This window comes from Capra hircus, chromosome 25 (assembly GCF_001704415.2).
Source record: "Capra hircus breed San Clemente chromosome 25, ASM170441v1, whole genome shotgun sequence".
Lineage (NCBI taxonomy): Eukaryota > Metazoa > Chordata > Mammalia > Artiodactyla > Bovidae > Capra > Capra hircus.
Genome location: NC_030832.1, coordinates 19,256,567 through 19,272,471, shown reverse-complemented (window position 1 = coordinate 19,272,471; position 15,905 = coordinate 19,256,567). Strand labels below are relative to the sequence as shown.

Below are 15,905 nucleotides of genomic sequence, written 5' to 3'. Positions count from 1 at the left end.
CCTGGCAGTCAAGTGGTTAAGACTTCACCTTCCAGTGCAGGGGGTTCAAGTTTGATCACTGGTTTGGGAGCTAAAATCCCGCATGCCTGAGGCCAAAAAACCAAAACATAAAACAGAAACAACACAGTCACAAAATCAACTGAATAGCAAAAAAAAAAAAAAAAAAAAAGCCCTGCACCTCCATGCACCCCACAATAGAACAGCTTCACTGACTCTATCTTGCAGTTTGAGGAGGATCATCCTGCTTGTCTGTTCATCTGCCTGTGATTCTGCAGAAGTGATTAGATTTCTCATGTTGCTTATGGGGGAACTCCAACTGCCTAAACATGAATTAGAATATGCTATCTCCCTCTCTCTACACTTCATTTCTCCTTCTTTCTTTCTTTCTTTCTAAATAAGATGTATGCCAAGAATAGAAAAGAAAGGACACTTCTTAAAGAATGGTCTGCTTCCTTTCTTGAACTCTAAATGTTCTTAGTGCAAATGCATGTGTGAGTGCTCAGTCCCTTCATTTGTGTCCCACTCTTTGTGACTCTATGGACTGTAGCCCACCAGGGTCCTCTGTCCACAGGATGCTCCAGGCATGAATACTGACGTGGGTTTCTGTACCCTCCTCCAAGGGATCTTCCTGACCCAGGGATTGAACCCATGTCTCCTATGTCTCCCACATTGGCAGGCAGGTTCTTTATCTCTAGGGCAGTCTGGAAAGCCCCTTAGTGCAAATATCCTTTTACAAATGTAGAATGTTGGCTTGAGTTTTGGAAATACACAATTTACCCCCATAAACTTTGATATTAATTTAAATGGACTCTTTTGGCAGAAAATTGGTGTGTCTATTTGTGTATGTTTTTATCTATGAAAAAGGTGATTTTTGTTCCAGGCTTTATATTCTTCTTATCTATAAATCAACTGCTAAAATGTAAAGCCATTGCTCTCTAGGCTGTACCATTCTGACAGCTTCATCATTTCTGAATGTTTCTTTTCAGATATTCAAAATACTCAGGACAAGGCCCTTGTCCCCACTCTGATGAATGATGTTGTTTCATATTTCTAGGAAAGAAAATAAAAATTTCACTAAATATGTTTAGATTTGCACATGCTGGAATCACAAGCGACTAATGTAAGTCTATGAAGAAGGAACATATGTTTCCTTTGAAGGACTCTTTATTACGTAAATATATTTATACCAAGATATACACTCAGAGGGATGCCCTTCTCTGTATCCAAGTATAGTAGAGAGTAGTCTAAGGAACGTGTAGGATCACTAGTTGCAAGCGAGTCTCAAGACTCTTTTTTCTCAGCTTCTGGGTTCTGACTGCCAGCAAAAGTCAGGAAGACTTGTTCCAGCGTTATCTGACTGATGGAATAGTCTTCTAAATTGAATTCTTCTTTAGCTTCCTCCAAAATACCAAACATCTTTAACAGCAACAACATAAAGTACAGTTACCATTGCAGTCCTCCTTTCCAGCCCACCACCCAGATGAGCCTCTCCTACACTTCCTCCAACTGGTGCCAAGTTAATGGTGGAGGACGAAAGATACAAAAGAGGGCGATGAGATAACAGACAAAGTAGATCATCGAGAATTTAAGAAGAAGCAGGTCTCTGTCCCCATTCTCATGATGGATATATAGAAAAAACTGGGACTTAAAGGTGGAAATCTGCCTTAATTAAAATTAATTCCTTGGACCATTGAAAGTAACCTAAAGTCTCTGCTCCACCTATAGCCCATTTCATAAGACTAAATCCCAAATGCTTTACTTTTCTCTTAACATATAAAATATTAGAAGGGCATGGTTTCTACATTCACCTTTCCCCAGCTATTGTTCTTGCTGGGAACGTAGTAGTTAATGATCCCTCGATTCTCATATTTCAATTCACTACCTAAGAAAGAAAAGATAAGATAGATACATAATTTTGCATATTGCTTTTCAAATATCAAAATACTGATACATCTGCTTAATTATATGTATAACAGAGGGGTAAATAGATATGGCTCGTAAAAAAGGGATGTAATCCCAAAGCCTACCTCTTTAGTATACACTATACAGTTAATTTCTTCAGCAGATTTATTCCTGGTGTAGTAGGCTTTGTTTTATGGGTTTTTAGGAGTTACTGAGGACAGACTTTCAGGCACAAAATGTCAACTCACATGTCTAAAGGATGAAACTTGAGTCTTCTAAAATTCTAATGCTGTAAGATGTAATTCCTAAACATAGGGTTGAGAATATAAATGGGTGGGATTTTCATTCTGGCTTTTTGAACATGTATGAATGTACAGCATGTTTCCTAGGGAAGAGAGAAGAGGCTTTCTTGTTATTCTTATGATCCTATGCTAGGTTAAAGAGGAAATCATACATATAAACCACCAAAGTCAGGCTGTATGTTCTTTTTCAAGTGAATAAGAATCCTCTGGTGCAAGTTGGGGGATGAAGTGGTATACTTTCCAGATTTAGAACGAACATATTTGTTTATGCTTATCATTATATTTTGTAAGTTATTAAAATTTAGAGGAGCATGGTGGGCTGCCGTCTATGGGGTCACACAGAGTTGGACAGGACTGAAGTGACTTAGCAGCAGCAGCAAATTAATTGAGATTTTAAATATTTTAAAATATGTTAATATAATCAAACTAGGAAGCCACTAGACTGAGGTGGCTCTAATTCCTTGATAGTCTATGTAAGGAAGTAAAAACCTAAGCCAGAGCAAATGTACTTGAATCTGAGGAAATCGACTTTAAGAACAACCAATAACAAAGAGCCAACTATGTCTCCCCAAATAAGGCAACTGCTTAAGCTCTAGCAAATCAAATATTTCCTTACTTTTTTCCATGTCTTCTCCATAAATATCTCTCCCTAATTCCTGTCTGTGGAGACCTCCTAACCACCTTTGGTTTCAGTTCAGTCCAGTTCAGTCACTCAGTCATGTCCAACTCTTTGTGACCCCATGAATTGCAGCTCGCCAGGCCTCTCTGTCCATCACCAACTCCCAGAGTTCACTCAGACTCATGTCCATTGAGTCAGTGATGCCATCCAGCCATCTCATCCTCAGTCATCCCCTTCTCCTCCTGCCCCCAATCCCTCCCAGCATCAGAATCTTTTCCAATGAGTCAGTTCTCCGCATGAGGTGGCCAAAGTACTGGAGCTTCAGCTTTAGCATCATTCCTTCCAAAGAAATCCCAGGGCTGATCTCCTTCAGAATGGACTGGTTGGATCTCCTTGCAGTCCAAAGGACTCTCAAGAGTCTCCAACACCACAGTTCAAAAGCATCAATTCTTCGGCGCTCAGCCTTCTTCACAGTCCAACTCTCACATCCATACATGACTACTGGAAAAACTATAGCCTTGACTAGACGGAACTTAGTTGGCAAAGTAATGTCTCTGCTTTTGAATATGCTATCGAGGTTGGTCATAACTTTTCTTCCAAGGAGTAAGCGTCTTTTAATTTCATGGCTGCAGTCACCATCTGCAGTGATTTCAGAGCCTAAAAAAATAAAGTCTGACACTGTTTCCACTGTTTCCCCATGCATTTCCCAGGAAGTGATGGGACCGGATGCCATGATCTTCGTTTTCTGAATGTTGAGCTTTAAGCCAACTTTTTCACTCTCTTCTTTCACTTTCATCAAGAGGCTTTTGAGTTCCTCTTCACTTTCTGCCATAAGGGTGGTGTCATCTGCATATCTGAGGTTATTGATATTTCTCCTGGAAATCTTGATTCTAGCTTGTGTTTCTTCCAGTCCAGACTTTCTCATGATGTACTACTCTGCGTGAAAGTTAAATAAGCAAGGTGACAAGATACAGCCTTGACGTATTCCTTTTGCTATTTGGAACCAGTCTGTTGTTCCATGTCCAGTTCTAACTGTTGCTTCCTGACCTGCATACAGATTTCTCAAGAGGCAGTCAGGTGGTCTGGTATTCCCACAGTTTACTGTGGGAATAATAAACTGTGAAAATATTCACAGAATTTTCCACAGTTTATTGTGACCCACACAGTCAAAGGCTTTGGTGTAGTCAATAAAGCAGAAATAGATATTTTTCTGGAACTCTCTTGCTTTTTCCATGATCCAGCGGATGTTGGCAATTTGATCTCTGGTTCCTCTGCCTTTTCTAAAACCAGCTTGAACATCAGGAAGTTCACGATCCACGTTTTGCTGAAGCCTGGCTTGGAGAATTTTGAGCATTACTTTACTAGCATGTGAGATGAGTGCAATTGTGCGGTAGTTTGAGCATTCTTTGGCATTGCCTTTCTTTGGAATTGGAATGAAAACTGACCTTTTCCAGTCCTGTGGCCACTGCTGAGTTTTCCAAATTTGCTGGCATATTGAGTGCAGCACTTTCACAGCATTTGGTGATGCCCAATTAGAATCAATGTGCACTCTGATAAACTCTTGAAAATTTTTGATATGCATCAGATGAGTAGTTCGGACATCAAAGTGAAAGTGAAAAAAGTGAAAATGTCAGTTGCTCAGACATGTCTGATTCTTTGTGACCCTTCGAACTGTAGCCTGCCAGGCTCAGCTATCCATGGAATTCTCCAGGCAAGAATACTGGAATGAGTTGCCATTCCCTTCTCCAGGGGATCTTCCTGACACAGGGATCAGTCTGGGTCTCCTGCATTGCAGGCAGATTCTTTCCTGTCTGAGCCACCAGGAAAGTAAAGTGGGATCCAAAAGGACGCCCAATGGCTCTATGAGCAAAGTGCAACCAGATAAAGGTACTCGCTGAGCCCTTCGTTTTCACTACTTTCTCACTGCACCCTCTTGGATATCCGAGCTCCTAGCTTTTCTGTCAAGAGCTCTGTAACTTGATTTGAGGTTTTTGTTTTTTTTCCTTTTTTTAACCCGACTGGGTATGGAGTTGGACTGGATCTGACTTAAACATCATTAGCTCTCTGTCTACAACCAAACTGGGTTCAGAGTCAGACTAGGTCCAACTTAAACTGGAATGGGTTCAGTGTGAGGCCTCTGGAAAACATTTCCTTAATGAAAAGAAAGAAGAAAATGACTTCCTCCATATTCAGAGAGTTTGGGACTCCAGCTGACTATATGGGCAAAATTTATGGGTCCATGTGTTTTTATCCATTCGACTAATGTCTGTCTTTTGATTGGAGAGTTTAATAAACTTTAAATAGGCTTAGATGAAAAGTTTCTCCACATTGAGGAACACCCAGAGAGGTTCATTGAGTTACATGGAGAAGAGAAGAGGGAAGGGGTAGTTAGAGGTGACTGGAATGAGCTGAGATGGGATCAAAAGAGGAGAGAGCAAGCTAGCCAGTAGTCACTTCCTTGTGTGCACTCCTCAGTCTGGGCCACTCAGAGGTGTTCATGGAGTTATACAGGGAAGAGGAGAGGGAGGAAGTAGACAGAGGTGGCCAGGAGGATAAAAGATGGAAATGAAAAGGAGAGAGACAGATCCAGCCAGTAACCAGTTCCCTAAGTGTTCTCCATCATCTGGAACACACAGAGATTCACAGAGTTGGGTAGAAAAGAGAAGGGGGAGGGAAGAGATAGAGGCCACCTGGTGGAGAAAAAGGAGAGTCCAAAGGAGGGGAGAGTGGTCAAGCCAGTCATCTCGCTCTCAGGTAAAATTGAGTACTGAAGATTGGGTTTTTAAATGTACAAAATTGACAACAAATACCAAAAAGCAAAGATTAAAAATTTAGAGTAGAGGTTGGATTTTCAAAAATACAGTATTAAAGAAAAAAAGAAGGAGAAGAAAGGAAAAAAAAGCCACAAGAATTATTAAAAAACAACAACAACCACAAAAAGAGTACATATAGCGTTTGTTTTAAAAATAGAGCCTTTTTTTTTGAAAAGTAATAGTAGGTTATGAAAATAAAAATTAAAGGAGAAATAGAGGACTTAAAAATTTTAAGAGGTTAAAAAGAAAAGAAGAGGAAAAAGAAAAGAAAAAACAATCACACGAGTAAAGACAATCTCTTTAGCAAGTGGTGCTGGGAAAACTGGTCAACCACTTGTAAAAGAATAAAACTAGATCACTTTCTAACACCACACACAAAAATAAACTCAAAATGGATTAAAGATCTAAATGGAAGACCAGAAACTATAAAACTCCTAGAGGAGAACATAGGCAAAACACTATCCGACTTAAATCACAGCAGGATCCTCTATGATCCATCTCCCAGAATACTGGAAATGAAGGCAAAAATAAACAAATGGGATCTAATTAAAATTAAAAGCTTCTGCACAGCAAAGGAAACTATAAGCAAGGTGAAAAGACAGCCTTCAGAATGGGAGAAAATAATAGCAAATGAAGCAACTGACAAACAACTAATCTCAAAAATATACAAGCAACATATGCAGCTCAATTCCAGAAAAATAAACGACCCAATCAAAAAATGGGCCAAAGAGCTAAATAGATATTTCTCCAAAGAAGATATATGGATGGCTAACAAAGACATGAAAAGATGCTTAGCATCACTCATTATCAGAGAAATGCAAATCAAGACCACAATGAGGTACCATTTCACACCAGTCAGAATGGCTGCGATCCAAAAGTCTGCAAGCAATAAATACTGGAGAGGGTGTGGAGAAAAGGGAACCCTCTTACACTGTTGGGGGGAATGCAAACTAGTACAGCCACTATGGAGAACAGTGTGGAGATTCCTTAAAAAATTGCAAATAGAACTGCCATATGACCCAGCAATCCCACTGCTGGGCATACACATCGAGGAAACCAGAATTGAAAGAGACACGTGTACCCCAATGTTCATCGCAGCACTGTTTATAATAGCCAGGACATGGAAACAACCTAGATGTCCATCAGCAGATGAATGGATAAGAAAGCTGTGGTACATATACACAATGGAGTATTACTCAGCCATTAAAAAGAATACATTTGAATCAGTTCTAATCAGGTGGATGAAACTGGAGCCGATTATACAGAGTGAAGTAAGCCAGAAAGAAAAACACCAATACAGTATACTAACACATATATATGGAATTTAGAAAGATGGTAATGATAACCCTGTATGCGAGACAGCAAAAGAGACACAGATGTATAGAACGGACTTTTGGACTCTGAGGGAGAGGGAGAGGGTGGGATGATTTGGGAGAATGGCACTGAAACGTGTATACTATCAGGTAAGAAATGAATTGCCAGTCTATGTTCGATACAGGATACAGGATGCTTGGGACTGGTGCCTGGGGATGATCCAGAGAGATGATATGGGGTGGGAGGTGGGAGGGGGGTTCAGGACTGGGAACCCATGTACACCCGTGGCGGATTCATGTCAATGTATGGCAAAACCAATACAGTATTGTAAAGTAAAATAAAGTAAAAATAAAAATCAAAAAAAAAAAAAAAAGAAAAAGAAAAAAAATAGGCTTCATTTCCTGGGCTTCATCTGAAGGATAGCTCTTCCAGTTATATTACTGTTGGTTGACATTTTTTCTTTCAATATCTTGAATATATATTTTCAGTTTCTCTCAGCTTGAAAATTTTCCACTGAGAAATCTGCTGATAGGTTAATGGGGTTCCCTTGTTTGACAAATTACTTTTCTCCTGCTTTTTGTCTTTGACGTTTGACAAATTTATTACAGTATGCTTTAGCCCCTTTCTGGTTCAACTATTTGGAGTTCTTTGGGCTTCATGAATGTGAAAGTCCATATCCCTCCCAAAGTTTGGGAAATTTTCAGCTATTATTTCTTTAAATAGACTTTCAGTCCTCTTTTCTTCTCCTTCTGGGATTTCCATAATATATAAATTGTTTCTGTTATAGTGCCCTGTAAATTTTGTCAGCTTTCTTCATCTTTTAATCACTCTTCATTCTTTTTGCATCTCTGATTGCATAATTTCAAATGACCTATCTCATAGTTCACTAATTCTTTCTTCTGATTGGTTGAATCTGCTAAATTTTTCAGTTTAGTCATTATATTTTCAGTTCTAGGATTTCTGTTTGGGCCTTTTTATGGTGCCTATTTTTTCTTCTTGTTGTATTTTTCATTTTCTTTCTGCATTGTACAACTAATTTCACTTGGTTGTCTTTCTGCGTGTTCATATAGTTCATTAAACATCTTTAAAAGGATTGTTCTAAATTCCTTGTCAGACAGCCCATAGATCTCCATTTCTTTAAGGAGTTTCATTAGTTTCTCTGGGTAGTGTTATATATACCTGACTCTCTGTGGTCCTTGATTCCTTGAGTTTGTATCCACTTTTGATAAGTAGTCTCTTCTTGTAGAGTTTACAGACTCACTTCAGCAGGGACACACCTTCACTCATCAGCTCAGCTAGAGGTTTGGACTGTTTGTGTGGCAGCATCCAGGGGCAGGCAGTCTTGCTAACAGGGTCTTGGCTTGGGCAGGTACACTGCTTGTTATCTGAGGTTGAAGGTGGGTGGATGGGCAGGGCTGCTGTCTGATTTCTGTGGCTGAACTGACCTTCCAGCTGAGCTGTTCAAGCATGGCAGCTGGATAGGCTCCCTGGATGAGCAAGACTCATGACTACAGGCTACTACTTCACAGTCTAGTGGTGACATTAACTGAGATCTGTAATCACCTCTGGCCTGTTGAGGTGCAGGCTGTGCTCCCTGGCAGGGTAGGATGACTCTTTGACTCCATGATTGGGCAAGGTTACATATGGGCTGTAAACAATTGCTCTTGGGAGAAGGGTTCATATTGTGCTCCTTGACTGGATGGTGCCAATTTTTGGTCTCTATGTTCAGGTGGGGCCACAGACAGGGCTTTATGGTTAGATGAGGCCTCAGGCTGTGCTCATGATTATACTGGAAAGTAAACTGCACTCAAATTTGGGTAGAACTGCAGGCTAGCCTTCACAATCTAGTAGGCTGGGGGTTGTGCTTCATTGCTGGCTAAGGCTACAGGCTGGGCTACTTTCAAGAGGGCTGCCAGTTATATTCACAGTTATATGGGCTCGAGACTGTACTCTGTGGTCAGACAGGGTCACTGTCTGGGCTCTGTCTTCAAGTCAGGCCCTAGGGTATGCTCCATGAACGGGCAGAGTCACTGACTGGACTTTTACTGAAATCCGTATGCTGTGTTCAGCAATTGACCAAAGTTATAATTTGGACTCTGCAGGTGGGCAATATCATAGGCTAGATTCCAAGGCCATCCAAGGCCATCATGGTGAGGTAAGGCCAGAGGCTATACATAACAGTTGGGCAAGACTGTTGGTTTGGCTCCCAACCAAGCATGTCTGTAGAATGGGCTTAATAGATGCCCAAATTCACTGGCCAGGCTTATTGATCAGGTGGGTTGGAAGTTATACTCAGCAGTTGGGTAGAGCTGTGAATTTGCTACTCTTCCTAGACAGGGCCATGGAACAGGCTCCATAGCTGATAGGGTTTGTTGGGTGAGGACCCAAATCAGGCAGATCTGCCCTTTGAACCCTTTGGTCCAATAAGGCCAAAGTGCAGCTATAGGTTGGGTTCCATGGTTCTTCCTAAATTCTCTGGCCAGGTTTCCTGGTTGGAGGAAACTAGAGGCTATACTCAGAAGATGGTCAGGGGCTTTGAATCTACTTCTCTAGTCAGCGGGGCTATAGAATGACTCTACCCCTGGTACAGCTAATTGGCTAGGGACTCAAATATGGTAGAAGTAACATCCAAGCTCTCACACCAGACATGGCCACAAATTCAGCTTTGCAGATGAGCAGAGCCATTGTCCTGGAACTCTACTCCAATGCTGCTGCAAGGAAGAGTGTGGTTTTGCTAAGTTCTGAGTGCTTAGTTCTTGAAGCACCAGCCCTCTTCTCTGTCTTTATGTAGTCTCTGGTGGTAAAGTCTCACAGGTTCACCCAGTGATCCTTGAGAGTTAAGACCAAGCTGGGCCTCCAAAGAAGCATTCTGCAACACTGGGGGACCTGATGAATACCATTGACTCTTTTTCCCAAGTGGAGAAACTGCAGGTCTAAGGCAGGGTTGATACAGTCAGTGTATAGCTCCTCCTCTTACCCTTCTCATATCTCTCTTGGTTTCTATTGCCCAGGAGGTTGCTTCAACCTTACCTCCAGGTTCTGGGATTTTCATAATCGTGTCTCGTCTACAGATAGTTACTAACTGGTCTTCTCATGAATATGATCTTCCCAACTGATGTCGGGAATGACCTATGTTGCCATGTTTATATCACTGTCAATATTATAAGTTTGACTCATGCTGTTATATATAGTTATTTCATTCATCTTCCATTCTGCACAGTGGTAATCTGGTATATGATTATTCTATAACTTATTTTCCATTCAACTGCTGGCAGGTATAATGTGAATATCATTGATTTAAATATTTTATTTATCTCATGGCACAAGTGGATGCAAGTATAATAACATAAGGAACAGCCACTTTCAGTTGAAAATGTTCCTCAAACCCACATTTCTATTAAAGCTTTTGTGTCTACATCCTCAATTATAGGTCTCTGATGTTTAATGTCTCTTCTTTAAGACTTGTCCTAGAGAAAGTTGTTAGGACAGCACACAGTACATGAGACTTTCTGTTCACAGCTTTTCTTTGTAACGATGTAGGCACTGTATCTCAGAAATATTTGCTGAATAAATTCATAAATGAGTATTAAACTTCTTAATAGACTATTAATAACAACACTGAGGTAATTCTATTTCCCATACATCTGTTCCCCCAGATCTGCTCTACCTTCTATTTCTTTCTATTTTCTGCTCTCCATTCTTACTGTGTAATCAATCAGGCTATTTTCTATTGCTTGGAAGATAAACTTCCAACTCCTCAGCCTGACACACAATGGGGATATCTGTGATATTTTGCTCAGTGTAGCAGAATGGAAACTAACATGAAAAATCAGAATTAATAAAAGTCTTACCAAGTTTCTTCTTTATATTTCTGAAGGAAAGATAAGAGATAGAAAGAAATAATTGCTGTTTCTAGCATTGTACCATATAGTCAAAGAAATGCTTATTGAATATAGCATGAAGAAGTGCTATTCTTGCAAGGAGGAAAAAGCTGAGTGGTTCTTGTTTAAATTTCAGTTTCATATCCTGACTGGGACAGCAAAAGACCACAGTTATATTTTCAGTGTGAGGTAAAAAACCTTAAAACTTTTCATGAGTGATATTATGGAAAGAATTGTGTCATTTCCCACCCCCAACTCTCACCCCCACCAAATTCATTTGCTGAAGCCCTAACCCCAGTTAATTGTGTTTGGTCATATGTCCTTTAAGGAAGTAATTAATGATAAATGAGGTCATAAGGGTGGTACCTGGATCCACTGTGACTGATGTCCTTATAAGAAGAGTAAGAGACACCAGGCATGGATACACATAGAAGAAAAGCTGTCTGATGACACAGTGAGAGAAGGAGGCCATTTGTGGGCCAAAAAGAGAGGCCTCAGGAGAAGCCAGACCTCCTGAAATCTTAATACTGAACTTCTAATCTCAGAACTGTGAGAAAATAAATTTCTGCCATTATGCCAGTCAGTCTGTGGTATCTTATTGTAGCAGCCCTAGCAGGCTAATACAACTTCTATTTACTAAAAATTGAGAATTATGTTCAAACATGATTTTAGGTATACATGTCATATGGACAGCTCTAATATCACAACTACCTTACTAGTTAATATGCACCAAGATATTGGTGGATATTTCTGTTCTTTGTGCAAACTTCTGAGCACAACAAAACATAAAAAGTTTAAAAGAACAAGCATTCCAAAAATAATTCAACATGAAAGGGCAATTAATATCAATAATTCACAAGAAATAGTTACTGGAGATATACAGTATATGGATGGTGAGAACAATAAATATGATTTTGTTAAATATATCTATATCAAAGCTAACCCAACCAAACAAATTTACCTGGGAAAGCTGTTTCAATAAAAGTTTTAAAATCCTTCAATTTGTTCTCATTTTCATCAATATTGATCTTGACTTTTAGGATGTAGACATTGCCAAATTTGTTCTTGAGATGCTGAGGGCTGCCCAGACACATGAACTTTCCCTTCACCATGATGGCCAGCTTAGTACAAAGAGCATCGCATTCCTCCATACTGGTAGAACAAAACACCAAAATGATGTGAAGCTTTAAAAAAATCTCTATCAGAAGATATTCTATAGTTCAAATATCCAATATTTTGTGACCCTCTTTGAAAAAGGAAGTTTTATCTGCCCCTCATCAACATCATGGCAAATGGAGATATTTTCAAATTCAAAATAGTAAAGTAATCTACAGGATATAATGTACAGCACATGGAATGTAGCCAATATTTTAATAAGTTTAAATGGAGTATAATCTATAAAAATATTCTATCACTAAGTTGCACACTTGAAACTAATATAATATTGTAAATCAACTGCACTTTAATTTTTTTAAAAGTAGTAAAAGACCAAATCCTCAAGTGGAACAGTTCCTGAACTTCCTGCTCTCTCCTGTCAATGAAAACTCCTTCCCAGAGGTCATACTATTGTAACTCTTGTAACCCTTAACCAAGCCTCCCAGTGAGCTGCACCTGTGAGATGTTATGACGATTGCTTTGCCACTTTCACGTGTCCGTGTCACTGCATTCCAGAGTAGGCGCCTGGCTACTGGGTCCATACCAGTTGATGGTTCATCCAGGAAGATGACTGAGGGCTTTCCCATGAGGGCAATAGCAGTACTCAGCCTACGTTTGTTTCCTCCACTTCATAGTTAAGGAAGGAGAGAGAAAGCAGAAACAGAGATGGGTATATGTGACAGTAATTTAATACATTAAAAACATATATTTAATGTATATCCATTATTTATAGGAAACAATTAAATTATTTCAAAAATGCTGAGTCATAGGAAACATCCAAGACATTAAAAATGCTTATTGCATGTCATTCAACCAAGGCATTGGGCTTCCCATGTGGCACTAGTGATAAAGAACTTTTTGCCAATGCAGGAGATTTAAGAGACATGGGTTTGATCCCTGGGTCAGGAAGATCCCCTGGAGGAGGACATGGCAACCCACTCCAGTATTCTCTCCTGGAGAACCTCATGGACAGAGGAGTCTGGTGGGCTACAGTCCATAGGGTAATGACAAGTGGGACACACATGCACGCAACAAAGGCATCAGATCCAAATGCAAATATATGTCAAGTCATTTTCATTTGAAATGTAGAAAAGTGACTTTTGTCTACCAGAGTTCCTTTAGATTCCCAGATATATAAACAATATATTTACCAGGCCAATACAAAGAATTTCACATGGTCCTTGAGAGATAAAGAACAACAGAGAATAAGGGAGAGAGATGCTTTCATTTATAATTCATTATAAATTCAATGACTACATTTGCGATTGAACCAGGATTGTGTTTCATCTCTGCAAGGGAAAATTGTGATACTAATTCAGTTCAGTTCAGTCGCTCAGTTGTGTCCGACTCTTTGCGACCCCATGAATCACAGCACACCTAATTAGGTCTGCTTTATTGCTGATATCCCAGTACTGGCAAGGCATTAGATTATTTCCCAGTCATTGCTTCTGTTTGTCAGTGGAACTCTGGCTAGATTGTGGGCACTGATTCCAAAGATCAGAATCCGCAGAAGGCTCCTCAATATTAGCTGCAATGAGAGCATCAGTATAATATCTCACCTGTAAGTGTAAATATACTTGTCAGCATAGGGTTCCAGATTCAGTGCTTGAATTGACTTCTTTACATAATTGTTAATTTTGGTCTCAGGAATCCCCCACAATCTGGCATACATAATCATTATTTCTCGAGCAGTCATGTAATCCAGTAAGGCATCAAATTGTGGGCAATAACCGATTTTTGATCTTACCTAAAATAAAAGAACAACAATGGACATAAGTCAACTATATCTCACTGAGCATATAATATATACGAATAACATAGAAGACCTGACACTTTCCAGCCCATGCCTCTAAGAAGGTTACAACCCAGAGTTTTAGTAAATAATTTCTTTCTCAGTGATTACAGAGTCATTGCTGTTATAAGCTATGCCATGTATTAAAATTAAAACTTTGACAACCCTAAAAAGTAAAAGAGATCCAAATCAATAGTGTGATGTCCAGCGTTAATAACTAGATGGCTATTTTTGAACTTTGGTATCTTATTTTCTCTAATAAGTCTTCATTAGTTTAGTCCCAAGGGATTTCAGGATTTCATAATCAAAGACTACCATAGAAGGGTGCCTGGGCTAGTCTAGACTCACTGATATCCTACTTTTTGGTAGTTATGACAAATGGATTATAAGTGGGGTCCTCCATCTCTCTGTTATACACAATATTACTTTGTGAGAATCATCTAAGTTGCACATGAGCAGAATTGGGATCCTAGCTCTTATTTCAGTCATATATTAGTCATAAAAGAAGTCTGAACATATTATAAAAATTTTATAATATTCAGAGAAAATATCTGACAACATGGAATTAAAGTAAAAATCAATAATAAAACAAATATATTAGAAACTTCAATATTTTTCATATTTCAAAATGAATTTCTAAGACCACATCCTTAATTCATGGGCTGAAAATCCCAATTTATCTTGCAAAATATTTTGAACCTATGGGATATAGGCCAATTTAAACAACAGATTAACAAATAAGTTTAAATCAATGATTAAATTATTAACATAATAACATATTTGTAAAAAACAGATTCAAAGGATTCTGGGAAGATAGCCGAGTAGGGAACACTGAGAATTTATCTCTGTCTAATAAAATTATTTTGGGACTCTGTAGTCTACTGAAAGCTTGCAAATTCCTAGGGGAAGATTTGGATGTAAATTGTGGTTAATTGCAGTCAATTTCAGCTGTTAGCATACTAGTGTCTACCATCCTCCATCCCCACACGAAGTCACATTTGTGCATATGTTCTGGAAGTAGGTTTTACACAGCTAGGGGGAGACAGGATGAGCAAACAAGATCCTGTCCTCCAAATAAAGGGCATCTGTGCTCTAATTGCTTATTGCTGCTTCTGATTGTAGAGGTGCAGACCAACAAGAAAGCATGAGCCATCTAAAAACAAATAGATAATCAGGCACTACCCCTAAAAAAAAACAAAAAAAACCTGATGTAAATCTACTAGACAGATACTTTAAAGTGACTATCTTAAAGGTGTTCAAAGAATTTAAAAAAATGTGGAGAAAGTCAAGAAAATTATGAACAAAATGGAAGTATCAATAGAGACAGAAACTATAAAGAGAAATTAAAATAAATTTTAGAGTTGTTAAGTATAACAACTAATTGAAATGAAAAATTCATTAAAAGGATTCAAAGGCAGATTAAAATAGGCAGAATAATCAGCAGACAAAGATATGACAATAGAACATGAAAAAGAAAGCAAAAAGCATTAAAGAACAGTAGATTGAGCCTAAGGGACATTTTAAGCCATTAAGTGGATGAACATACGCACTGTAGGTGTCCTGAAGAAGAGAGTAAGAAAAGGACAGAGAGACTATTTGAATAAATGATACTAAAACTTCTCACATTTGAATACAATCATCCAAGAAGATCAATGAAATTCAAAGAAGACGAATTCAAAGAGAACCACACCAAGACACATTAAAATCAAGCTTTCCAAAACCACAGACAAAAAAAGAATCATGAAATCAGTAAAAGAAATGAGACCAATCATATACATGGAATACTCAATAAGATCATGAGCATATTTCCCATCAGAAATTTTGGAGGTCAGAAGGCAGTGGGCCAAATATACTCAGTTCAGTTCAGTTCAGTCACTCAGTCATGTCTGACTCTTTGCAACCCCATGAATCGCAGCATGCCAGGCCTCCCTGTCCATCACCAACTCCTGGAGTTCACTCAGACTCATGTCCACCGAGTCAGTAATGCCATCCAGCCATCTCATCCTCTGTTGTCCCCTTCTGCTCCAGCCCCCAATCCCTCCCAGCATCAGAGTCTTTTCCAATGAGTCAGCTCTTTGCATGAGGTGGCCAAAGTATTGGAGTTTCAACTTTAGCATCAGTCCTTCC

General features: G+C 39.1%; 1 protein-coding gene across 1 annotated transcript in view; it reads right to left on the bottom strand.

Annotated features, from left to right (window-relative positions):
* The window catches only part of LOC102180560 (ATP-binding cassette sub-family A member 3-like), a 268,750-nt gene continuing 254,126 nt past the window's right edge, over positions 1,282–15,905 (bottom strand). Inside the window, exons 26-30 of the mRNA XM_018039865.1 lie at positions 13,546–13,733; positions 12,443–12,613; positions 11,793–11,983; positions 1,809–1,882; positions 1,282–1,416 (exon numbers count right to left, since the gene is read on the bottom strand). Of these exons, the coding sequence (XP_017895354.1) occupies positions 1,282–1,416; positions 1,809–1,882; positions 11,793–11,983; positions 12,443–12,613; positions 13,546–13,733 (759 nt within the window). The remainder of the gene's footprint in view (positions 1,417–1,808; positions 1,883–11,792; positions 11,984–12,442; positions 12,614–13,545; positions 13,734–15,905) is intronic.